Below are 26,042 nucleotides of genomic sequence, written 5' to 3'. Positions count from 1 at the left end.
GAACCACCCACCATACCAGAACCAAGCAGCGTGTGAATTCGAGCAGTGGCCTGCTACACAGGATTTATTGGAGTTGGGAGGAAATATTGGACGGAAAAGGTCCATTGGGCACAGCCGGGAGAATATCGCCGTCCCAAAGCTGAGCTGGAGGCAGCGAAAGCAGAGAGGCGGCGATATAGGGAGGCAGCAAGGAGACGGCTGGAAGCCGAGAATCAAGCGCAAGACCGGAGGTTATGAAGGTGACGCGACTAGCACGGAAGCCCGTGAAGAATCCCAAAAATTTCTTGGGGGGGGGGCTAAGAGGTAGTGGACCAAGGGCAGTAGGGACCTGCGCCCACTTCCCAGGCTAACCGTGGAGAGCGGGAGTACGGGCAGACACCGTGTACGCATAGAGCCACGGTGTCTCCTGTACGTGTGCATAGCCCGTGCGGGTTATTCCACCTCCCCGCACTGTAGGGCTAGATTGGGCATTGAGCCAGGTGTCATGAAGCCGGCTCAACGCGTCTGGTCTCCAGTGCGTCTCCTCGGGCCGGCATACATGGTACCAGCCTTACGCATGGTGTCCCCGGTTCGCCTTACATAGCCCGGTGCGGGTTATTCCACCTCCCCGCACTCGTCGGGCGACGGGGAGGCATTCAGCCAGTGTAAGGTTGGCAGGCTCCCAATGCTCAAGGGAGCCAGGTACGCGCTGCACGGTCCGGTATTTTCCGGCGCTACCTCCTCCCCCAGCCTTAGTACCCCGTGCCTACACCAGCACCAGGCTTCCAGTGCGTTTTTCAGAGCCCTTTCCTCCTCCACGCACTCTTCCTATGGTGCTGTTCTCCAGCGCCAGTTGCCTCCAGTTCCGGCACCACCGCCACTAAGCCACCGTGTCGGTCTCCAGAGCCCTGTACACACTGTTCTCTTCTCCCCATACTCGTCCTGATGTGCGTTGCCTCAGCCCGGTGCCACCAGTGCGGTACCACGCATCCAGGCAAATAGTACACTTGAGAGTCCAGTGTGCCCTGTCCCTGCCTCCCCGCACTCTAGCATTGAAGGGCGTTGTCCTTAGCCCGGTGCCTCCAGTTCCGGCACCACGCACCGGTCTACAGTGCGCCTTATCCGGCCAGAACCATCCGGTCGCCTCTGCCATCGCGCGCCATCTGAAGCCATCCGTCTCCCCAGCGCCATCTGAGCCATCCGTCTCTCCCCAGCGCATCTGAGCCATCGTCTCCCCAGCGTCCATCTCTCGCTTAGCCATCCGTCTCCCCAGCGCCATCTGAGCCATCCGTCTCCCAGCGCCATCTGAAGCCATCCGTCTGTCCCGAGCCATTAGAGCCGCCCGTCTGTTCCCGAGCCGTCAGAGCCGATAGTCAGTCAGGAGCCGCTAGAGCCATTCGTCAGACAGGATCTGCCAGAAGCCGCCAACCAGACAGGATCTGCCAGAGCCGCCAACCAGACGAGATCTGCCCAGAGCCGCCAACCAGACAGGATCTGCCAGAGCGCCAACCAGACTGGAATCTGCCAGAGCCGCCAGTGATCCATGAGCGTCCAGAGCCGTCAGCCAGCCATGAGCGTCTAGAGCCGAGCTACGTCGAGCCGAGCCCAGCCCATGAGCGTCCAGAGCCGTCAGCCAGCCGATGAGCGTCCAGAGCCGTCAGCGAGCCATGAGCGTCCAGAGCCGTCAGCGAGCCATGAGGCGTCCAGAGCCGTCAGCCAGCCATGAGCGTCCAGAGCCGTCAGCCAGCCATGAGCGTCCAGAGCCGTACAGCCAGCCATGAGCGTCCAGAGCCGTCAGCCAAGCCATGAGCGTCCAGAGCCGTCAGCCAACCATGAGCTGTCCCTCAGCCCAGAGCTGCCATGTATCCAGACTGCCCCTCAGTCCAGAGCTGTCTCTCTGTCCGGAGCTGCCCTTCAGTCCGGGGTTGCCTCTCTATCCTGATGTAACGGTTCTCCTCTTCCTCTTCATCCGAAGAGGAGGAGCATGGATTGAACCAAGACGCAGCGTGATACTTAGACATTATATTTATTTAGACACGACAAAACAACGAAGACAAAAAACGAACTATACTTGAATTAACTAACAAAATAACAAAACSAATGTAGACAGACCTGGACGTAAGAACTTACATGTAACACGAAGAACRCACGAACARGGAAATGACTACATAAAAACCGAACGAACAAAATGAACAAACAAACCGAAACAGTCCCGTATGGTGCAACATAGACAGACACTAACACAGGAGACAACCACCCACGACAAACAATGTGACAACACCTACCTTAATATGATTCTCAACCAGAGGAGATGAAAACCACCTGCCTCTAATTGAGAAGCATATTAGGTACCCAAACCAACATAGAAACAGAAAACATAGACTGCCCACCCAAACTCACGTCCTGACCAGCTAACACATACAAAAACTAACAGAAAACAGGTCAGGAACGTGACATACAGACATTGTTAATATTGTAAATGACTAATGCAGCTGGAAACGGCTGATTTTTAATGGAATATCTACATAGGCATACAGAGGCCCGTTATCAGCAAGTTTATTGATCATTAGAAAACCCTTTTGCAATTATGTTAGCAAAGCTGAAAACTGTTGTTTTAATTAAAGAAGCAATAAAACGGGCCTTCTTTAGACTAGTTGAGTATCTGAAGCATCAGCATTTGTGGGTTCGACTACAGGCTCAAAATAGCCAGAAACAAAAAATGTTCTTCTGAAACTCGTCAGTCTACTCTTGTTCTGAAAAATTAAACCTATTCCATGCGAGAAATTGCCAAGAAACTTAAGATCTCGTACAACGCTGTGTACTACGCCCTTCACAGAACAGCGCAAACTGGCTCTAACCAGAATAGAAAGAGGATTGGGAGGCCATGGTGCACAACTGAGCAAGAGCACAAGTACATTAGAGTGTCTAGTTTGAGAAACAGACGCCTCACATGTCCTCAACTGGAAGCTTCATTAAATAGTACCCGCAAAACACCAGTCTCGACGTCAACAGTGAAGAGGCTACTCTGGGATGCTGGCCTTCTAGGCAGAGTTCCTCTGTCCAGTGTCTGTGTTCTTTTGTCCATCTTAATCTTTTATTTTTATTGACCAGTCTGAGATATGGCTTTTTCTTTGCAACACATTATGCATTTGATATGCAGTTCATTACACGTCACCCACTCTACTAGAAGACACTACTGCAGTTCATCACATATCACTGGGTCTACTAGAAGACACTACTGTTCATTACATGTCACCACTCTACTAGAAGACACTACTGCAGTTCATCACATATCACTGTCTACTAAGAAAGACACTACTAGCAGTTCATCACATTCACTGGATCTCTACTAGAAGAGACACTACTGCAGTTCATCACATATCACTGGTCTACTAGAAGACACTACTGCAGTTCATCACATATCACTGGGTCTACTAGAAGACACTACTGCAGTTCATACATGTCACTGGGTCTACTAGAAGACACTACTGCAGTTCCTTACATATTACTGGGTCTACTAGAAGACACTACTGCAGTTCATAACATGTCACTGGGTCTACTAAAGACACTACTGCAGTTCATCACATATCACATTAGTCTAACAGAGGAAGACACTACTGCAGTTCCTTACATATCACTCAGTCTACTAGAAGACACTACTGCAGTTCATGACATATCACTGGGTCTACTAGAAGACACTACTGCAGTTCATGACATATCACTCAGTCTACTATAAGACACTACTGCAGTTCATTACATATCACTTAGTCTACTAGAAGACACTACTGCAGTTCATTACATTATGCATTTGGGTCCCAAGGTTTTTTATGGCCTATCATATCGAGTGGTTCCAATGACGAATTTGGCGCGAGCCACCTGTCCCTGGTGACTTTCTACAGCAAAGATGGCTGACAAAAGCAAATATAAGTAATTATAATGTCATAACGAGTCAAGCAAAAATGTACAATTGAGAGGAATATGTTAGTTAAACGATTGTGCATATTTTTTTGTCATAAAGTTCATTTACGAAAATTGCTATTTAGCAAGTTAGCTGACTAGCTAGGATGCAAGTCCTATATACATGTACTGTAACTATTACCACGCATTATTACCCCACATTGTAGCCTGTACATTGAATATATTCACTGATCATGTACTCTTCCTTGGCAAATAAAGGTGCGGTTCAGGTATGGATCTCCGTGAGACATTCTTTTTCAGTCATATCCAAAACCAGGTGTATCAAACTCCATTCCTTGAATGAGGCTGTGTCTGCATGTATGTATTACAATAATACACTTCAACAGTGTTTACCACTCCTGTTCCTGGGACATCAATGATCACACATTGTAACTATGCAATAGACTAGAAAAATAATTGAAGTACACGCTGATTTGTAATTCATATATACAGAAATACACCTATGCATATCTAAATCCCTTAATTTGCATTAATCTGAGGACACAGGATAGGTGTAATATTTCAATGAGGTATTCATTTCAACCAGTGGAGAATGTGATATAGGCATTCTATAGGCATTCAATTGAAAAGTACCCACATCAAAAGAATCCCACTTCCTGGATGGAGTTTCCTCAGGTTTTTGCCTGGCATGTCAGTTCTGTTATACTCACAGACGTTATTTTAACAGTTTTGGAAACTTTCGAGTGTTGTCTATCCAAATCCACCAATTATATGCATATCCTAGCTTCTGGGCCTGAGTAACAGGCAGTTTACTTTGGGCATGCTTCTCATCCAGATGTCAAAATACTGCCCCCAAGCCATAAGAAGTTTTAAGTACTGCAGTGCATCTCCTCCTCATGGGCTGCACTAGATTTGCCCATTCTTGCTGTGAGATGTTACCCCATTCTTCCACCAGGCACCTGCAAGTTCCCGGACATTTCTGGGGGGAATTGCCCTAGCCCTCACCGTCCAATCCAACAGGTCGCAGACGTGCTCAATGGGATTGAGATCTGGGCTTTTCACTGGCCATGGCAGAACACTGACATTCCTGTCTTGCAGGAAATCACCCACAGAACAAGCAGTATGGCTTGTGGCATTGTCATGCTGGAGGGTCATGTCAAAATGAGTCTGCAGGAAGGGTACCACATGAGGGAGGAAGATGTCTTCCCTGTAACGCACAAAGTTGAGATTGCCTGCAATGACAACAAGCTCAGTCCGATGAGGTTGTGACACACCGCCCCAGACCATGACGGACCCTCCCCCTCCAAATCGATCCCGCTCCAGAGTACAGGCCTCGGTGTAATGCTCATTCCTCCGACGATAAACGCGGATCCGACCATCAACCCCAGTGAGACAAAACTGTGACTCGTCAGTGAAGAGCACTGTTTGCCAGTCCTGTCTGGTCCAGCAACGATTGGTTTGTGCCCATAGGCGACGTTGCCGGTGATGTCTGGTGAGGACCTGTCTTACAAAACACGCCAACAAGCCATCAGTCCAGCCTCTCTCAGCCTATTGCGGACAGTCTGAGCACTGATGGAGGGATTTTGCATTTCTGCTGTAACTCGGGCAGTTGTTGTTGCCATCCTGCACCTGTCCAGCAGGTGTGATGTTCAGATGTACCAATCCTATGCAGGTGTTGGTACCCGTGGTCTGCCACTGCGAGCACGATCAACTGTCCGTCCTGTCTCCCTGTAGTGCTGTCTTAGGCGTCTCACAGTGCGGACGTTGCAATTTATTGCCCTGGCCACATCTGCAGTCCTCATGCCTCCTTGCAGCATGCCTAAGGTACGTTCACGCAGATGAGCAGGGACCCTGGGCATCTTTCTTTTGGTGTTTTTTAGAGTCAGTAGAAAGGCCTCTTTAGTGTCCTAAGTTTTCATAACTGTGACCTTAATTGCCTACCGTCTGTAGGCTTGCATGGGAAACAGTGTATAAACCTTTACAATGAAGATTTGTGAAGTTTTTTGGATTTTTTGAATTATCTTTGAAAGACAGGGTCTTGAAAAAGGGACGTTTCTTTTTTTGCTGAATTTATATGTGGGTATATGTATGTACATATGTATAATATATATATTTCCCATAAAAAGATATGGGGGATTGGAAATGATTCCATATGTGTTATTTCATAGTTTTGATGTCTTCACTATTATTCTACAATGTAGAAAATAGTAAAAATAAAGATAAACTCTTGAATAAGTAGGTGTTCTAAAACTTTTGACCGGTAGTGTATATATTTCAAATGCTGTTAATATTAAGAAAAACATTTGTCCCAACTTTCAGGAATCCCTGAGTATCATCACAGAGATAGGCTTACACTATGAGAGAACATTTTTGGCACTGTAAGTACTGTACACAAAAGGAAAATTCACAACAATCTCAAGTTAATAGCTTTTCTGTGTAACGTAATAGATCCTGACAGGGGTATGATGGAGTGGACGAGGGGGGAGGGGACGGGGATGGGGAGTTATGATGACAGTACACTACTAAGTGGGATTGTACCAATGGAAACATGTCCCGGGTCTGAGGCATTGTTGAGCCATTCTTCAAAGGCATAGTTCAGCCATTTTTTGTAATTTAGTCATATTTTAGTCCCTGTCACCCTACGCTTTAAGCCTGCATGGGATCTGTCCGACTCTTCCATGGACGCTGCTTTCGAATTAGCGCATGTCAAAGCTCTTCATTAGGTATCCAAAAGCGTGTTTTACTTAAAAAAATACGTAATCTGCTTTTCAATCTCTGGGAGAAACCCCAAGCTAAGAGCACCCTCGTGTACAATAAACACAGCCACAACTTCTATACAACCTCCCTGCAATGTCACTGCAACAGTATACAGCATTTAACTCTAAGCTAGAGGTTCCACCATCTGTGGGAAGCACAGCTTGAAAGACCTCTGTCGCCTCCCGTTTCCCAATCAGATAGATTTTCCGTAAGCATGAGCAAGAGTTTAAAAAATAAACACGGAGGCTGCAGACTTGTGAGAAGGCCCGAGGCTTACCTGTTTTAAAATATGTCAAATCCTGCTCCAGACCCACTGACTCACTGAGTAGGAGTGAGGACAAGCCTCATTGTTTATGTTTGATCTGGCAAGCAACAGCATAAGGGGTTCATGAGAAACTATGGCCGAGTAGACACTGTAAACAACTTTATCAACTGTATAGGCACTCAGCAAATGCATATATGCATTTGTGCTAAAAGTATCCTTTTCATCCCCTGAAAACACAATTGCATGTATGTCATCTTGATGAGCAATTGCCTTGGAATGTAAACGCGGACACTGAATGAACACAGCCCAAGCAAAGAGGCAGGAAGTACAGTAGTAGTAGTACTGACAGCAAATGTTTGACCTTACCTGATAGAAAACACACTCCTATCCCAGGGTGACTGTGTATCCGACTGCCTCTTGAAGTGCCTTTGTGCTGCTCCTCTCCAGTGCTGTTGGTGTGTGTGTGTGTGTGTGTGTGTGTGTGTGTGTGTGTGTGTGTGTGTGTGGTGTGTGTGTGTGTGTGTGTGTGTGTGTGTGGACAGTAGGCTGGGCAGCTGCCTGCTAACTCCTGAGAGCGGAGAGATGGCTCAACTGAGAGGCGCCAGGAGGTAGAAGTGACACTTAATTCCAGAAAGTTGCTTAGAAGAGAGGCTAGACACATCAAATACTACTCACACTCAGCAAACTCTCTCTCCCTCTCTCTGCTCCCACTCTCTCCTCTGTAACCTCTCTCTCTCCTGCTCCGTTTCATTCCCCCTCGTACTCCATCTCACATCCAAGTTATTGGTCTCCCCTGCACTCTCTCTTTTCCAAACCCATATGCTTTATTTCTCTATCTCTCTTCCCCTCTCCCACTGTGTTTCAGTGTCACTTCTCTTCTTTGTCTTGCTGGCCCAGAGTTAACACAAATACTGCCCCCATCAAAGCAAGCGATCATACATTCAGCTGTACTGATATCTTGTTCTGTATGTAGCCAGTGATCTGGATATGACCTGTCTGTGCATTTGGCTATTGTGACATAATAGCGCCCTCTGTTGTTAATGTGTTAAATGTGTAACTTAATATATTAGACATCTCTCCATTGCAGTACCCCAGAGATCCCGCCAAACCTTACGTTGACTGATAGTATATCAGCTTGGATCTTTCAGAGGGATCTGATTGTGTTATCATTTAATTCCTACTGTGACATGCACGTTAAACTTTCTCATCTGCAGGGTTTGGTAATCTTCAAATGTATTTATAACATTGTCTTTTGTGTGTATGTGTATTTCTGTAACATTTTATGTACACGCTGCTATTTCCTGTGTTACGAATCCCGCCGAAGATGGTGCCTCTTCCCGTTCGGGCGGCGCTCGGCGGTCGTCGTCTCCGGCCTACTAGCTGCCACCGATCCCCTTTTCTGTTTCACTTAGTTTTGTCTGATTTGTTGCACCTGTTTTGTGTTTAGGTTCATTGTGGGCTATTTAAACCCAGTTGGCCCGCCGACTTTTGTGTGGGCTTGTTTTTCTGTTTGTGGTGTCGTATTTTCTTGTGGTGTCTGTTCCATGTGGATTTTGTCCTGTTTGTTTTGGACTGTTACTTGACGCGCCCTTGTATGTGTGGCGTAGCCGTCTCGTTATATTCTTTTGGAATATTAAATCCACTTGCTTCTCACTACCCTGCTCTCTGCGCCTGACTCCTTCATCACCACTTTTGGAATTGTGACACCCTGTTTTGCCTTCTTGCCAGGTCACCCTTGCAAAAGAGGTTTCAAACAATGGGTCTTACCTGGTTAAATAATGGTTAAATGAATAAAAATATATACGTATGTTCCATGGATGAGGCAAGATAGTATGATTGACATGCAACAGCACGTTGGGGTAAAGATGCATGACATTCACACAGGGATGTACTGGGACCAGAAATCGGCACAGCATTTCTAACAGACTGGCCCATTTTCTTCCCTTTAAAAAAGTTTAAGGTCTAAATCTTAGGGGGAAAATTTTGGGACTTTCCAGCGCTCTCTGGGCTGAGGGCCAAGCGAATGAGGGGAGGAGTGAGGAGGGGCAGCACAGGGAAACCAGACGAGTGCCAGGGATTGCAGGGGTGCACGGAACATATGGCTAACTCCTTTAACCCTTAAGGAACCAAATATATTTCTCATCAAATGCCCAAGTCGCATTTTCTACCTGAAACATTGTAGCAACTTGCATTAAAGCTTTCAGTCCCAATTTGAACAAACTATACACTTAAAGAAGCTTTTTCAAAACTAAGGCTTCACTAAATGCAAAAGAAACCATTCAATAACTAGTCATGCTATTTAAATGGTGGCAAAATGATTTGTGAGGTATTGATACGAGTGCTTTTGAGGACTTTATGATTGCCCTATCGAACTATAGTCATTGAGAACACATTATATTTTACAATAACGTCCTGACCAAGAAGAAGCACTGGCTAAGATTGTCCAAAGTTTTGAATGCAACATTTTTTCAACATGAAAAAACATGAAATGTTTTTGTAACATTGTTACCAGTTGTTTAACAAAGCTTATTGTGACATGATGAAAAGTGAAAACAACGTGACAATAACAATGCATCGAACTTGGCCTTCCTTAACCAATACAAAGTGTCGTGATACGCATTACTCATTGGCTTAATCTATCAACCAATGACTTCCTATAACACCTTCCCCACGTGTCGTGTGCATCTCTGTCGTATCGGTCCTAAGTCTTGATAATAAAGGGTTTGTGTTTGTAACTTTCGTTGGCGTTGTTTTCCCCACAAGCATTTTACACGTTGACCACAGATTTTAAGGGTGTAGTCTTTCTTCTTCTCGGTGAATCCATTAGCTAGCTAGCGATGTTCTTTGCTAATTAGCTAGCTGGAAGGTGGGGCGTGTTGTTTCTCCTTTGAGGCCAGAGGGAATTGCTTCCACTAACTAGATAGCACAGCCACAAAGTCAAATTTGGCTATATCATAAAAATGGATGAAAACAGAAATGTGCTATTTGGTCTTAATTTAAGATTTAGACATAAGGATATCAGTGTGGTTAGGGTTAGGTTTAGATTTGCTGTGTGCGCAATACACCAAGAAACATTTATCCTTGATCAATGCAAATTGTATTTGTCACATGCGCCGACTAGACCTTACAGTGAAATGCTTACTTACAAGCCTTTAACCAAACCAGTTTTAAGAAAAATAAGTGTTAAGGAAAAAATTGAGTAAAACATTAAAATAAAAAATAATTTAAGAGCAGCAGTAAAATAACAGTAGCGAGGCTTTATACAGGGGGTACCGGTACAGAGTCAATGTGCGGGGGCACCGGTTAGTCGAGGTAATTGAGGTAATATGTACACTACCATTCGAAAGTTTGGGTTCACTTAGAAATGTCCTTGAAGAAAATCACAATTTTTGTCCATTAAAATAAAAAAAATTGACCAGAAATACAGTGTAGACATTGTTAATGTTGTAAATGACTATTGTAGCTGGAAATGGCTAGAAAGAGAAGTGGGAGGCCCCGGTGCACAACTGAGCAAGAGGACAAGTATATTAGAGTGTCTAGTTTGAGAAACGCCTCACAAGTCCTCAACTGGCAGCTTCATGAAATAGTACCCGCAAAACACCATTCTCAATGTCAATAGTGAAGAGGCTAATCCAGGCGACTCCATCTAGGCCAGCATCACCCTGACCAAGGCCCTTCTCCCCCAATTTCTCAGTTTGATCGGCCGGCCAGCTCGGCAGAGTCTTGGTGTATCCAAAGTTCTTCCATTTAAGAATGATGGAGGTCATTGTGTTCTTGGGGACCTTCAATGCTGCAGACATTTTTTGGTACCCTCCGAGGTAGGAGCTCTACGTACAATTTGTTCGACCTCATGGCTTGGTTTTTAATCTGACATGGACAGTCAACTGTGGGACCTTATATAGATAGGTGTGTGCCTTTCCAAATCATGTCCAATTGAATTTACCACAGGTGGACCAATCAAGTTGGAGAACCTCAAGGACGATCAATCTCAAGGGTGATCAATGGAAACAGGATGCACCTGAGCCCAATTTCAAGTCTCATAGCAAAGGGTCTGAATACTTATGTAAATAAGGGATTTTATTTTTTATTTTTTATACATTTGCAAAAATTTCTAAAAGCCTGTTTTCGCTTTGTCATTATGGGCATTGTGTGTAGATTGATGTGGAAAAAAGTATTGAACCCATTTTAGAATAAGGCTGTAACGTAAGAAAGTGTGGGAAAAGGGAAGCGGTCTGAATACTTTCCGAATGCACTGTATGCTGCAGCTACTCATATTACTTCAATTAACTCAACTATCTCGTACCCCTGCACATTGACTTGGTACTCATACTCCTTGTATATAGCCTCCTTATTGTTATTTTATTGTGTTACTATTGCCCTTTTTTTATTTAGCAAATGTTTTCTTTATATTTCTTTCTTACTTTTTAATTCTATATTGTTGGAAAAGGGCTCGTAAGTAAGCATTTCACGGTAAAGTCTGCACCTGTTGTATTCAGCACATTCATAACACATCCATAAAGACTCTATATCGCATGACGCTGTACTTACTTAAAAGTAAGAGCCCTTTGGTAATTTATAACACATACAAAAATACCTTGCATCTTATGATGCTGTACTTACTGTAAAGTCAGACACCTTTGGCTATTCAAAAGCTTAGACACATCAACTCATTCCTGGGTTTTTCTTTATTTTTACTATATTATACATTGTAGAATAATAGTGAAGACATCAAAACTATGAAATAACACATATGGAATCATGTAGAAACCAAAACAGTCTTAAACAAATCAAAATATATTTTAGATTTGAGATTCTTTAAAATAGCAGCCCTTTGCCTTGATGACAGCTTTGCACACTCTTGGAATTCTTTCAACCAGCTTCAATTAACAGGTATGCTTTGTTAAAAGTTAATTTGTGGAAGTTCTTTCCTTCTTAATGTGTTTGATCCAATCAGTTGTGTTGTGACAAGGTAGGGGTGGTATACAGAAGATAGCCGGATTCTGGAAAATTAAACTGGTTCTCATGAGGACCGCCACAGGAATGGAAGACCCAGAGTTACCTTGGCTGCAGAGGATAAGTTCAATAGAGTTCCCAGCCTCAGAAATTGCTGCCCAAATAAATGCTTCACAGAGTTCAAGTAACAGACACATATCAACATCAACTGTTCAGAGGAAACTGTGTGAATCAGGCCTTCATGGTCGAATTGCAGCAAAGGAACCACTACTAAATGACACCAATAAGAAGAGACTTGCTTGGGCCAAGAAACACAAGCAATGGACATTAGACCGGTGGAAATCTGTCCTTTGGTCTGATGAGTCCAAATGAGAGATTTTTAGTTCCAACCGCCGTGTCTTTGTGAGATGCAGAGTAGGTGAATGGATGATCTCCTTATGTGTGGTTCCCACCGTGAAGCATGGAGGAGGACGTGTGATGGTGTGGGGACGCTTTACTGGTGACACGGTCAGTGATTTATTTAGAATTCAAGGCACACTTAACCAGCATGGCTACTGTAACAGTTTAGCTTCCGTTCCTCTCTTCGCCCCGACCTGGGCTCGAACCAGGGACCCTCTGCACACATCGACAACAGCCACCCTCGAAGCATCGCTACCCATCGCTCCACAAAAGCCACGGCCCATGCAGAGCAAGGGGAACAACTACTTCAAGGTCTCAGAGCGAGTGACGTCACCGATTGAAACGCTACTAGCGCGCACCCTGCTTAGTAGCTAGCCATTACACATCGGTTACACTCACCCCCCCCCCCTTTTGACCTCCTCCTTTTCCGCAGCAACCAGTCATCTGGGTCAACAGCATCAATGTAACAGTTTAGCTTCCGTCCCTCTCCTCGCCCCTACCTGGGCTCGAACCAGAGACCCTCTGCACACATCGACGACAGCCTACCCTCGAAACATCGTTACCCATCGCTCCACAAAAGCCGCAGCGCTTGCAGAGCAAGGGGAACAACTACTTCAAAGTCTCAGAGCGAGTGACGTCACCGATTGAAACGCTACTAGCGCGCACCCCGCTAACTAGCTAGCCATTCTACATCGGTTACACTACTGCAGCATTCTGCAGCACTACAACGTCCCATCTGGTTTGCGCTTAGTGGGACATTTGTTTTTCAACAGGACAGTGACCCAACACACCTCCAGGCTGTGTAAGAGCTATTTGACCAAGAAGGAGAGTGATGTAGTGCTGCATCAGATGACCTGGCCTCCACAATCACCCGACCTCAACCCAATTGAGATGTTTGGGATGAGTTGGACCGCAGAGTGAAGGAAAAGCAGGTGCTCAGCATATGTAGGAACTCCTTCAAGACTGTTGAGTGAAGTGAAGCTGGTTGAAGCTGGTTGAGAGATTGCAAAGAGTGTGCAAAGCTGTCATCAAGGCAAAGGTTGGCTACTTTGAAGAATCTTTTGTATTTTGATTAAGTTAAGACTGTTTTTGTTACTACATGATTCCATAATTATTATTTCATAGTTTAATTGTCTTCACTATTACTCTACATTGGAGAATATAGAAAAAATATTGAAAAACCCTTGAATGAGTAGGTGTGTCCAAACGTTTGACTGGTACTGTATATAAAGGCTTAAATGTAAAAACAAATGTGTTAACACCTAGGAAGTTATCCCTAACAGCTACCGTTAGCAGGCTAGCATTTGCTGTGAAGTAACCCAAATTATTAGAAATTTTAGTTGAGGTAGCTAGCTATGTAATCTAACTCAACATTTAATTACTAAAAACGAATTTAAATAAATACAAATCTCTGTCTGATTTGCGAACACCATCACATGTGCGCTTACTGTGTTACAGGAACACTGCTAACCAAACAACAGTTCCTTTGCACTGACTTAAAGGGTAACTACACAAAAATTTCTTTGATTTTTCACAGACCATAAAAGTGGTCCACGGATGCGGTTTAATCATTGTTGTGAACACAGAAAATCAAATGTCGTAGTATTTTTAAATGAAAAAAGTTTGAAAACTGGGGGAAAACCAGAAAAAACAGGGGAAATCCAAATCCTGAAAAAACAAAACTGAGAAAACAGAATTTAAAAAAATGAATACAGAATTAGGCAAAAATATTTAAAATGATTTTAAAAGGCCCTACTAATGTGTTTTGCTCTGCATGACTGCATTTTCGAGTGCGTGTCATCCTGCAGCACAGAATTTTTGGGAAAGTTGAGGTCAGATCCAATGTTGGCTTTGCACCCAAGAGGATTAGCCATCCTATAAATATTTTTTATTGCTTGGAGATAGAAGCTGTTCAAGAGCCCGTTGGTGTCAGACTTGATGCACTGGTACCTCTTGTCGTGCTGCAGCAGAGAAAATAGTCTATGGCTTTGGTGGTTGGAGTCTTTGACGATTTCCCGGGGCTTCTTTTCACACAGCCTGATATAGATATCCTGGATGGCAGGGAGCTCGGCAGCCGGTGAGGTACTGGGCTGTCCGCACAACCCTCTGTAGCGCTATGCAATCAAGGGCGGTGCTATTGCCATACCAAGCAGTGATGCAGCCAGTCAATATACTCTCACTGGTACAGTTGTAGAACTTTTTGAGGATTTGAGGGCCCATGCCAAACTTTTTCAACCTCCTGAGGGGGAAGAAGTAATGTCACGTCTTCTTCATGACTTCGTGTGTGTGTTTGGACAATTTTAAGTCTTTAGTGAGTTGAACACAGAGGAACTTGAAGCTGTCTATCTGCTCCACTGCCGCCCCGTCGATGTGGATGGGGGCATGCTCGCCCCCGTTTCCTGTAGTCCACCATCAGCTCCTTGGTCCTCTCTGTAGGCTGTCTCATCGTTGTCGGTGATCAGGTGTTGGAGTCGTGCGTGGCCACACAGTTGTGGGTGAACAGGGAGTACAGGAAGTGACTAAGCACACACCCGTGTGGAGTCCCTGTGTTAAGGGTCAGCGTCGCGGAGGTGATATGTCCTACCCTCACCACCTGGGGTCGGCCCGTCAGGAAGTCCAGGATCCAGTTGCAGAGGGAGATGTTCAGACCTAGAGTCCTAAGCTTGGTGACGAGCTTGGAGGGAACAATGGTGTTGAACGCTGAGCTGTAGTCAATGAACAGTATTCTCACATTTCTCTTATCTGGGTGGGTGAGGGCAGTGTGGAGAGCAATTGAGATTGTTGTCTATGGATCTGTTGGGGTCGGTATGCAAATTGGAGTGGATCTAGGGTGGCTGGGGTGGTGGACTTGATTTGTGCCATAACCAGCCTCTCAAAGCACTTCATGATTACAGAATTGCTACAGGGTGGTAGTCATTGTGGCATGAAGCTTTAGAGTGTTTAGTAACAGGAATTATTGTGGTCATCTTAAAACATGTGGGGATTACAGACTGGGACAAGGAGAGGTTGGTGAGGGTAGGAAACAACATCTGACCCCACTAATCCTCAACACTGGGGCCCCACAAGGGTGCATTCTCAGCCCTCTCCTGTACTCCCTGTTCACCCATGACTGCGTGACCATGCACTTCTCCAACTCAATCATCAAGTTTGCAGACGACACTACAGTGGTAGGCTTGATTACCAACAACGACGAGACAGCCTACAGGGAGGAGGTGAGGGCCCTCGGAGTGTGGTGTCAGGAAAATAACCTCACACTCAACGTCAACCAAACAAAGGAGATGATCGTGGACTTCAGGAAACAGGAAACACCCCCCTATCCACATCGACGGGACAGTAGTGGAGAGGGTAGTTTGTTTTAAGTTCCTTGGCGTACACATCATGGACAAACTGAATTGGTCCACCCACACAGACAGTGTGGTGAAGAAGGCGCAGCAGCTCCTCTTCAACCTCAGGAGGCTGAAGAAATTTGGCTTGTCACCGAAAACCCTCACAAACTTTTACAGATGCACAATCAAGAGCATCCTGTCATGCTGTATCACCGCCTGGTATGGCAACTGCTCCGCCCACAACCGTAAGGCTCTCCAGAGGGTAGTGAGGTCTGCACCGGGGGCAAACTTCCTGCCCTTCAGGACACCTACACCACCCAATGACACAGGAAGGCCAAAAAGATCATCAAGGACAAGAACCACCCGAGCCACTGCCTGTTCACCCCGCTATCATCCAGAAGGAGAGGTCAGTACAGGTGCATCAAAGCTGGGACCGAGAGACTGAAAAACAGCTTCTATGTCAAGGCCATCAGGCTGTTAAACAGTCATCACTAACATTGAGTGGCTGCTGCCAACATACTGACTCAAATCTCTAGACACTTTAATAATTAAAAATTGGATGTAATAAATGTATCAGTAGTCACTTTAAACAATGCCACTTTATATAATGTTTACATACCCTACATTACTCATCTAATATGTATATATTGTACTCTATACCATCTACTGCATCTTGCCTATGCCGCACGGCCATCGCTCATCCATATATTTATGTCTACATATTCTTATTAATTCCTTTACACTTGTGTGTATAAGGTATGTGTTGTGAAATTGTTGATTACTTGTTAGATATTACTGCACGGTCGGAACTAGAAGCACAAGCATTTCACTACACTCGCATTAACATCTGCTAACCACGTGTATGTGACCAATAAAATTTGATTTGAGCTCTGTGTGCAGTAGCCTTGTTCTTTAGTTTCGTGCCAATCTCAGGGTTAATCAAATCAAATTGATTTATATAGCCCTTCTTAGATCAGATGACATTTCAAAGTGCTGTACAGAAACCCAGCCTAAAACCCCAAACAGCAAGCAATGCAGATGTAGAAGCACGGTGGCTAGGAAAAACTCCCTAGAAAGGCCCAAACCTAGGAAGAAACCTAGAGAGGAACCAGGCTATGAGGGGAGGCCAGTCCTCTTCTGGCTGTGCCAGGTGGAGATTATAACAGAACATTGCCAAGATGTTCAAATGTTCATAAATGACCAGCATGGTCAAATAATAATAATCACAGTAGTTGTTGAGGGTGCAACAGGTCAGCACCTCAGGAGTAAATGTCAGTTGGCTTTTCATAGCCGATCATTGAGAGTATCTCTACCGCTCCTGCTGTCTCTAGAGAGTTGAAAACAGCAGGTCTGGGACAGGTAGCACGTCCGGTGAACAGGGCTTTTGATTGGAGAAGCAGCAAACCCTCACCATGGATACAACGTTGCCGATGCATTTTCTAATGAAGCCGGTGACAGAGGTGGTTAGCTCGTTAATGTTATCGCCAGAGACTCTAAACATATTCAAATCAGCACTAGCAAAGCAGTCCTGTAGCATAACCTCTGGTTCTGGAGACCATTTCTCAACGGAGTGAATCGTTTCTACTTCCTGTTTCAGCTTCTGCTTGTAAACAGGAAGCAAGACTATAGAGTCATAATCAGATTTGCCGAATGGCAGACAAGGGAGGGCCCTGTACATTTGTTTGTGGGTAGAATAGCAATGGTCTAAAACTTCGTCGCCGCTAATGGCGTTGAAGACGTGTTGATGGAAGTTGGGCATCACGTGTCTTAGTGACGCCGAATTAAAATCACTGGCAACCAGAAAGTGGGTTACGTCACACATAGTGGGTCATGTCACATTTGATATTGGTGGTTATGTCACACAGTTATGCCACATTTATGAACCCTTTATAGAGCATGACATAGAGTTATAAATGATTTGTGACACATTTACTGTAGGTACTGTTTATGAAGGCTTTAGGAAACCTTTATAAGCTGCAAGTAACTTAAAGCGGGACCCAATGGGTCAATAACAACACTTACAGTGACATGATAGAAGCGGTAACAATGTCACAATAACAACGCTTATTGTGATTTTTTGGGACAAGTGGTAACAATGTTACCAAGTAAGATTGCTGTGGAGTTGCACTTGTATTTATGCAATTATCTTTTCTATAACTCCATCCTTTGATGAACATGAAAAAATGACTTATTAAAAGAGAGATCTCATTGGGAAAAGGGCCTGTTGTGTGGGGATGTTGGTAGCACTTTATTTTATAGGAGGCCTACTGTTTCCACTTGTACTTATCTAGTTAGTAGGTGCTTATGTGTTAAAAATTGATAGTTTTTGATAGGCTATTTCCTTCAAAGAATTCAGCCCAATCAACATGGGACCAAATGGTGCATGTGGTGATGCTTGTGTAACAGAGTTAACTTTTTAGGGATGGGGGCAGTATTCGGAAATTCGGATGAATGACGTGCCCAAAGTAAACTGCCTGTCACCCAGGGCCAGAAGCTAGGATATGCATATAATTGGTAGTATTGGACAGAACACACTCAGAAGTTTCTAAAACTGTTCAAATAATGTATGTGAGTATAACAGAACTGATATGGCAGACGGAAACCTGAGGATACATTTTTTTTGAGGTCACCACCCATTGAATTGGCTGTCTAATGGAAAATCAAAGGAATGCCTCCCAGATTGCAGTTCCTAGGGCTTCCACTCGATGTCAACAGTCTTTAGAAAGAGTTTCAGGCTTGTTTTTTGAAGAATGAGCTAGAATTTGTATTTTTTCTGAGTGGCTCTCATTTCGACTGTAGGATTGTGGCGCGCGTGGATGAGGGCGCGCACTTCGTTATTTATCTCCGGTAATGCACATACTATTCTCCGTCTTAAATTTGATCGTTTATCTACATATTAGGGTACCTGAGGATTGATTCGAAATATTGTTTGACTTGTTTGGACAAAGTTTATTGGTCACTTTTGGGATTCCTTTGCATGCATTTTGAATGAGGGAAACAGGTGGATTACTGAATCAAGAGCGCCAACTAAACTGACCTTTTTTGGATATGAAGAAGGACTTTATCGAACAAAACGATCATTTGTTATGTAGCTGGGACCCTTGGGATTGCAAACAGAGGAAGACCTTCAAAGGTAAGTGATTTATTTTATCGCTATTTCTGACTTTCGTGACGCCTCTGCTTATTTGGAAAATGTTTTTAATGCTTTTGTACGCGGGGCGCTGTCCTCAGATAATTGCATGGTATGCTTTCGCCGTAAAGCGTTTTTGAAATCTGACAAAGTGGCTGAAGAAGTTACGCTTTTAAACGATGTAAGACACTTGTATTTTCATGCATGTTTAATATTACAAATTTAGTATTTTGAATTTCGCTCTCTGCAATTTCACCGGATGCTAGCGCCCCACCTATCCCAAATAGGTTTTAAGCTCACTCCACAGCTAGCTTGAAATATTGCCAATCCTATCAAACAGGATCCTTTTCGTATAGCTCAATCAGTTCATACGTTGTCAAGCGGGTGGCCACCTGTGTTGGCAAGGTAGAGGACCCTGGTTAAAGCCAAGTCAGAGGCAATTTAAGAGAGGCAGCGCTATATACTAAGCTAGCACAGTGATGCCGGTAATGCTTGTTTGATTGACACTCAGAGGATAAGTCATGCACTATTAAGTCCTGTAATTGGTTCCACCAGGATTTGTAATAACAGTGGTATGAAGGATGAAAGCTGGAATAGGACTACAGACTTCAATTTACCTGATGTCAAGATGGGCATGGGCTATATTTGTATTCACCTGATTCACCTAGCTTATTCAACTGGCTGATTTATCTTATTCACCTGGTTTATTCACCTGACCTCTATAGCCTAAAAGGCCAAAAGAAAGTAACAGAAAATAATCGAAGTGAACTGTGCAAGCCATTGAATATCTTCCCACCTTAGCATTCAAGCCAGGTAATCAGGACACCTCACCATACAGATGGTCCTACACAAGTGTAATGACTGAAGGATACATGTAGGCAGTGATGGAAAAAGTATCCAATTGTCAATACTTGAGTAAAAGGAAAGATACCTTAATAGAAAATGACTCACGTGAAAGTGAAAGTAAAACTATTTGGTTTTAAATATACTTAAGTATCAAAAGTAAAAGTATAAATCATTTCAAATTCCTTATATTAGGCAAACCAAATGGCATAATTTTCTTGTTTTTTTAAATGAATAGATAGTCAGGGGCATACTTCAACACATAATTTACAAATGAAGCATGTGTGCTTAGTGAGTCTGCCAGATCAGAGACAGTAAGGATGACCAGGGATTTTCTCTTGAATTGGTGAATTGGACCATTTTCCTGTCCTGCTAAGCATTGAAGATGTAACGAGTACTTTTGGGTCTCATGGAAAATGTATGGAGTAAAAAGTACATTATTTTCCTTATGAATGTAGTGAAGTAAAAGTTGTCAAAAATATTAATAGTAAAGTAAAGTACAGATACCCAAAAACACGACTTAAGTACACACACACCTACTGCTTGTAGGTTCAACAACAGCTTACAACAGCAGACAAATTCTGTCACCAACAATCTGAAGACTTCACAGAAGTTGCCTGAGAAGAGACAATTTGCTGACTAACTGCAGCTAATTGTATTGCTTTTTTTCTATTAATAATGTGAAATTAACAGCCATACAGAAAGAATCAGGGGAAGGTGAAATTACAGAAGAGGAACTTCTTGATGCAATTAAAGCCTTTAAGTCCATGAAAACTCCAGGGCCGGATGGCATAGAGTGGTTGCTCAACTAAAAGTTTTTTGTGATTATGCTGCGGGACCTAGAAGTAATTTGTGGTTTAGTATGGTACCCTGCGTCACTACTTCATTGCTCCAGACCAGTCTCATGACGTTGGCCTGGGGGTAGGTTTATGACAGTCATAAATACCTCTTCCCCCCTTTTTCCTCTCTCTACCCTACTGATGTAACATTAGAAAACCCCTCGGTTAACATAGAGATTCTGGGAACATCAGAAGGTGGGGGGAAATTAACTATATTCTGGTAATCCGACCAATTGAACATATGCGGTGGTACTTAATGAATATGATGTCAGTTCGGTTGTCATCTGAGACATTCTGTCACGCCCTGGCCTTAATATTCTTTGTTTTCTTAAGTATTTTGGTTAGGTCAGGGTGTGACATGGGGAATGTATGTGGTTTTTGTAGTGTCTAGGGTGGTTTAAGGTTAGGGGGTTTATTAGAGTAGTTGGGTTATGTTTAGTATAGTAGTCTAGCTGTGTCTATGGTTGAGTGTAGGTATCTAGGAAAGTCTATGGTTGCCTGAATTGGGTCTCAATTAGAGACAGCTGGTTATTGTTGTCTCTGATGGGAGCCATATTTTAGGCAACAATAGCCTTTAGCTGTTTGTGGGAATTGTCTATGTTGAACGTTTGTAGCCTGTGTGTGTGCACTACGTTTATAGCTTCACGGTCGTTTGTTGTTTTTGTATAGTTTGTAATAGTGTTTCGCTTCATGTTCATCTTCGTAGTAAATAAAAGAAGATGGCTATTTTCCACATGCTGCGTTTTGGTCCGTCTCTCCCACACGATCGTGACAGAATTCCCCCCATCATCGGATCAAGCAGCGTGTGCAACAACAACAGGACCCACCTACACAGGACTATTGGAATTGGGAGGAAATTCTGGACCGCGAAGTACCAGGAGAATATAACCGCCCCAAACTGAGCTGGAGGCAGAGAGGCGAGATATGAGGAGGCAGCAAGGAAACAAGGCTGGAAGCCCGTAAGTCAAACCCAAAAATTTCTTGGGGGGGGGCTCTCGGGTAGTTTTAGTTGGGTCAGTCGGGAGACGTGAGCAACTCCTCTGCTTACCTAAGGAGCCGGTGAGGGCGGATTTGAGGAGAGTGATGCAGAGACAGTAAAGGAGTTAATGGAGAAATTGGAGGAGAGAGTTATGAGGGATGTACTGGTTTGTGCATGAGGCACGGCATTCGTCCGAATGAACGTGTTGGTGAGTTAATGTCACCGGAACAGCTCTCCATACTCGTCCTGAGGAGCGTGCTAGCCGTCTGTTAAGACAGTGCCTACAGCACCGCACAAAGCCTCCTGGTGTCTCCAGATCCTGTGCGTCCTGTTACTGCTCCTCGCACTAGCCCTGTGGTGTGTGTTCCCAGCCCAGTACCACCAGTTCCGGTACCACGCACCAGTCCTACAGTGCGCTTTGAGAACCAGTTGTCCTGTTCCCGCTCCCCGCACTAGCCTTGAGGGTGCGTGTCTCCAGTCCGGTACCACCAGTTCGGGTACCACGCACCAAGCCTCATGTGCGTCTCCAGAGCCTGTCCGCACTGTTCCTTCTCCCCGTACTCGCCCTGTTGGCGTGTCCTCAGCCCGGTACCACCAGTGCCGGTACCACACATCAGGCCTATAGTACGCCTTGAGAGTCCAGTGTGCCCTGTTGTTGTTCCCCGCACTACCGAGAGTGCGTGTCCTTAGCCCGGTACCCTCAGTTCCGGCACCACGCACCAGGCCTACAGTGCGTCTCCAGCGTCGAGAGTCTGCCGTCTGCCAAGCGGCGCCCTGAACTGCCCGTCTGCCAAGCGGCGCCTGAACTGCCCGTCTGCCAAGCGGCCGCCTGAACTGCCCGTCTGCCAAGCGGGCGCCTGAACGTGCCCGTCTGCCAACGGCGTCTGAACTGTCCGTCTGCCAAGCGCCGCATAAACTGCCCGTCTGTATTGGCCTTCAAAGCCGCCCGTCTGCCATGAGCCTGCAAAGCCGCCCGTCTGCCATGAGCCTAAGAGCCGTCGCGCAGCCGCTAGACCTTCGCCAGACAGGCACCGCTAGAGCCTTCCGCCAGACAGGAGCCGCTAGAGCCTTCCGCCAGACCAGGGAGCCGCTAGAGCCTTCCGCCAGACAGGACCGCTAGAGGCTCGCAGACGATCAGCCAGACGTTCCGCCGACGACACGGCCTTCCGCAGACCGGATCAGCCAGACCTCCGCCAGACCGGATCAGCCCAGAGCCTTCCGCCAGACCGATCAGCCAGAGCTTCCGCAGAGCCGGATCGCCAGAGCCTTCCGCCAGACCGGATCAGCCAGAGCCTTCCGCCAGACCGACAGCAAGCCTCCAGACCGGTCAGCCAGAGCCTTCCCCAGACGGGACCGCGCCACCGAGCCATCCGTCTCCCAGCGCCATCTGAGCATCCGTCCTCCATCGCATCGAGCCATCCGTCTCTCCAGCGCCATCTGAGCCATCCGTCTCCCCAGCGCCATCTGAGCCATCCGTCTCCCCAGCGCCATCTGAGCCATCCGTCTCCCAGCGCCATCTGAGCCATCCGCTCCCCAGCGCCATCTGAGCCATCCGTCTGCCCAGCGCCGTCTGAGCTCGTCTGTCAGAGCCATTAGAGCCGCCCGTCTGTCCCGAGCCGTCAGAGCCATTCGTCAGACAGGATCTGCCAGAGCCGCCAACCAGACAGGATCTGCCAGAGCCGCCAACCAGACAGGATCTGCCAGAGCCGCAGCCAGCCATGAGCGTCCAGAGCCGCCAGCCAGCCATGAGCGTCCAGAGCCGCCAGCCAGCCATGAGCGTCCAGAGCCGTCAGCCAGCCATGAGCGTCCAGAGCCGTCAGCCAGCCATGAGCGTCCAGATCCGTCAGCCAGCCATGAGCGTCCAGAGCCGTCAGCCAGCCATGAGCGTCCAGAGCCGTCAGCCAGCCATGAGCGTCCAGAGCCGTCAGCCAGCGCATGAGCGTCTCAGAGCCGTCAGCCAGCCATGAGCGTCCAGAGCCGTCAGCCAGCCATGAGCGTCCAGAGCCGTCAGCCACCATGAGCGTCAGAGCCGTCAGCCAGCCATGAGCGTCCAGAGCCGTCAGCCAGCCATGAGCAGCCATATCCGTCAGACAGCCATGAGCAGCCAGATCCGTCAGCCAGCCATGAGCAGCCAGATCCGTCAGCAGCCATGAGCCGTCCAGCCAGGATCCGCCAGAGCCGGCCAGCCAGGATCCGCAGCCAGCCAGGATCCGCCAGAGCCAGCCAGCCAGGATCCGCCATTCAGTCCGGTGCGCCTTCAGTCCGGAGCTGCCGTCCCTCAGTCCGGAGCTGCCCCTATCCTGGTGCTGCCCCTTATCCTGGGTGCTGCCCCTTAGTCCGGTGCTGCCCCTTAGTCCGGTGCTGCCCCTTAGTCCGGTGGGGTTAATTTGGAGGGTGGCCATTTGGAGGAGGCTACGAAAGCGGGTAGTGACTATGGTGGGGTGGGGACCACGACCAGCGCCGGAGCTGCCGCCGTGGACGGAAGCCCACCCAGACCCTCCCCTAGACTTTGTGCTGGTGCGCCCGGAGTTCGCACCTTAAGGGGGGGGTTATGTCACGCCCTGGCCTTAATATTCTTTGTTTTCTTAAGTATTTTGGTTAGGTCAGGGTGTGACATGGGGAATGTATGTGGTTTTTGTAGTGTCTAGGGTGGTTGTAAGGTTTAGGGGGTTTATTAGAGTAGTTGGGTTTATGTTTAGTATAGTAGTCTAGCTGTGTCTATGGTTGAGTGTAGGTATCTAGGAAAGTCTATGGTTGCCTGAATTGGGTCTCAATTAGAGACAGCTGGTTATTGTTGTCTCTGATTGGGAGCCATATTTAAGGCAACCATAGGCTTTAGCTGTTTGTGGGGAATTGTCTATGTTGAACRTTTGTAGCCTGTGTGTGTGCACTACGTTTATAGCTTCACGGTCGTTTGTTGTTTTTGTATAGTTTGTAATAGTGTTTCGCTTCATGTTCATCTTCGTAGTAAATAAAAGAAGATGGCTTATTTTCCACATGCTGCGTTTTGGTCCGTCTCTCCTCCACACAATCGTGACACATTCTCATCAATGATAGAATGACAAACTCTACAGTGGAAAGTCTACACATCAGAGTTATCGGATTCACATGGAATTGTTGTTCAATTTAAATGTTTGAATATGAAATTATTTGTGATGGGATGAAATGTGATTCTCCCTCCACTATATAAGCCCTTGACGAAAATGTAACCTCCTGTTCCGAGGATGTGAGGATGGCGGTCCATACGTTAAAAGGACTAACCTGTCAACTACAGAACTAAGCCAACCTCAGCATGAGCTTTGGTTGCGAATGGTAGGAACTTTGAACTCTTATTCACTACAGAAGTGATACGTCCTAGCCGTTGAGTTAGCAACAGCAGCTGCAAACGTAAATTAGGATAGGACAGACAGAGTATCTCGTCTACCAAACAACGACGTTACTACAACGTATCCAATTACCAGCAGAGACATTCTTCAAAGGACAAAGGACTCGGTTGGGCAACACGGCCTTCCATCTACCACCAACCTACCGAAGCGCAGCTCAGAGTAAATATTTATTGCATTTTCCTTTTCCAAATGGGCGGTAATTTAGAATGCATAAGATACTGTATTTATGAAAGCACAGCTTCGCCCTTTGTTCCTCAGTCTTCCCGCTCTTTCACTCAAACCCAGCCCCCTTTTCTTTTGTGTAACCAGCTGTCATATCTGTTCCGCCCGCTAGGGACGTTTTCCTTTATGACATAATTTCTAATCAAGGTATGATTAATTCTGTGTATATGTAATTCTGTGTGATTAGTTAGGTATTTAGTAAATAAATAATTAGACCCAATTTTGTATTGCTGATTCAACTTGTTAGCCAGGGTTCGTGAAGATAACCAAGAATTTACAACTTTCAGATGAGACTGAATTAAGGTGACGATTAATATTGACTGCTATTGATGTAAAATATTACTAGGTCTTTAAGAGTTTATTCGGAAGATAACAGCTCTATAAATATTATTTTGTGGTGCCCCGCCTCTCTAGTTAATTACATTTACATGATTAGCTCAATCAGGTAATATTAATTACGGAGAAAGGATTTTATAGAATAGCATGTCATATCACTTAATCCGGCATAGCCAAAGACACGACACCAGCGCAAGGGGGAGTTAGAGCACTGATTATGCTTTTGGGTCCCAGGGTGCTACTGTGTCTCTAATTGACAATGAATGGGCAACATAAACCAAATATAAACTGATAATTGTGCACGACAAAATTGAATTTAAACTAACTGAATCATGAGGATGAAGGTGATTGAATTTAGAGCAATAGTGTAAGAATTGCTATTCCTCTGTCCTGCACACCCAGGAAAGAGAGATATATGACAGCGAGATATAGATGAGATATAGATGAGTTTTCACTTCCTACGGCTTCCACTAGATGTCAAGTCAACAGAACTTTGTCTGATGACTCTAATGTGAAGGGGGGCCGAAGGAGACAGGAATGAGTAATCACTTCCACGGGCTGATCACGCATTCACCATGCGCCTTCATATGAGTAGGACGTCCGTTCCATCGCTCTTCTGAAGTCAATTTAATTTTCCGGTTGGAACGTTATTCAAGATGTATGTTAACAACATTCTCAAGATTGATTCAGTACATCGTTTGACATGTTTC

General features: G+C 45.6%; 1 protein-coding gene across 1 annotated transcript in view; it reads right to left on the bottom strand.

Annotated features, from left to right (window-relative positions):
* LOC111969612 (uncharacterized) overlaps window positions 1-12,803 on the bottom strand; it is a 24,598-nt gene extending 11,795 nt beyond the window's left edge. Inside the window, exons 1-2 of the mRNA XM_070445812.1 lie at window positions 12,772-12,803; window positions 7,286-7,368 (exon numbers count right to left, since the gene is read on the bottom strand). Coding sequence (XP_070301913.1) covers window positions 7,286-7,368; window positions 12,772-12,803 — 115 coding nt within the window. The remainder of the gene's footprint in view (window positions 1-7,285; window positions 7,369-12,771) is intronic.
* Between the last annotated feature and the right edge of the window lie 13,239 nt (window positions 12,804-26,042).

This window comes from Salvelinus sp. IW2-2015, linkage group LG11 (assembly GCF_002910315.2).
Source record: "Salvelinus sp. IW2-2015 linkage group LG11, ASM291031v2, whole genome shotgun sequence".
In the NCBI taxonomy this organism is placed as follows: Eukaryota; Metazoa; Chordata; class Actinopteri; order Salmoniformes; family Salmonidae; genus Salvelinus; species Salvelinus sp. IW2-2015.
This window is presented reverse-complemented; position numbering and strand designations above follow the sequence as displayed.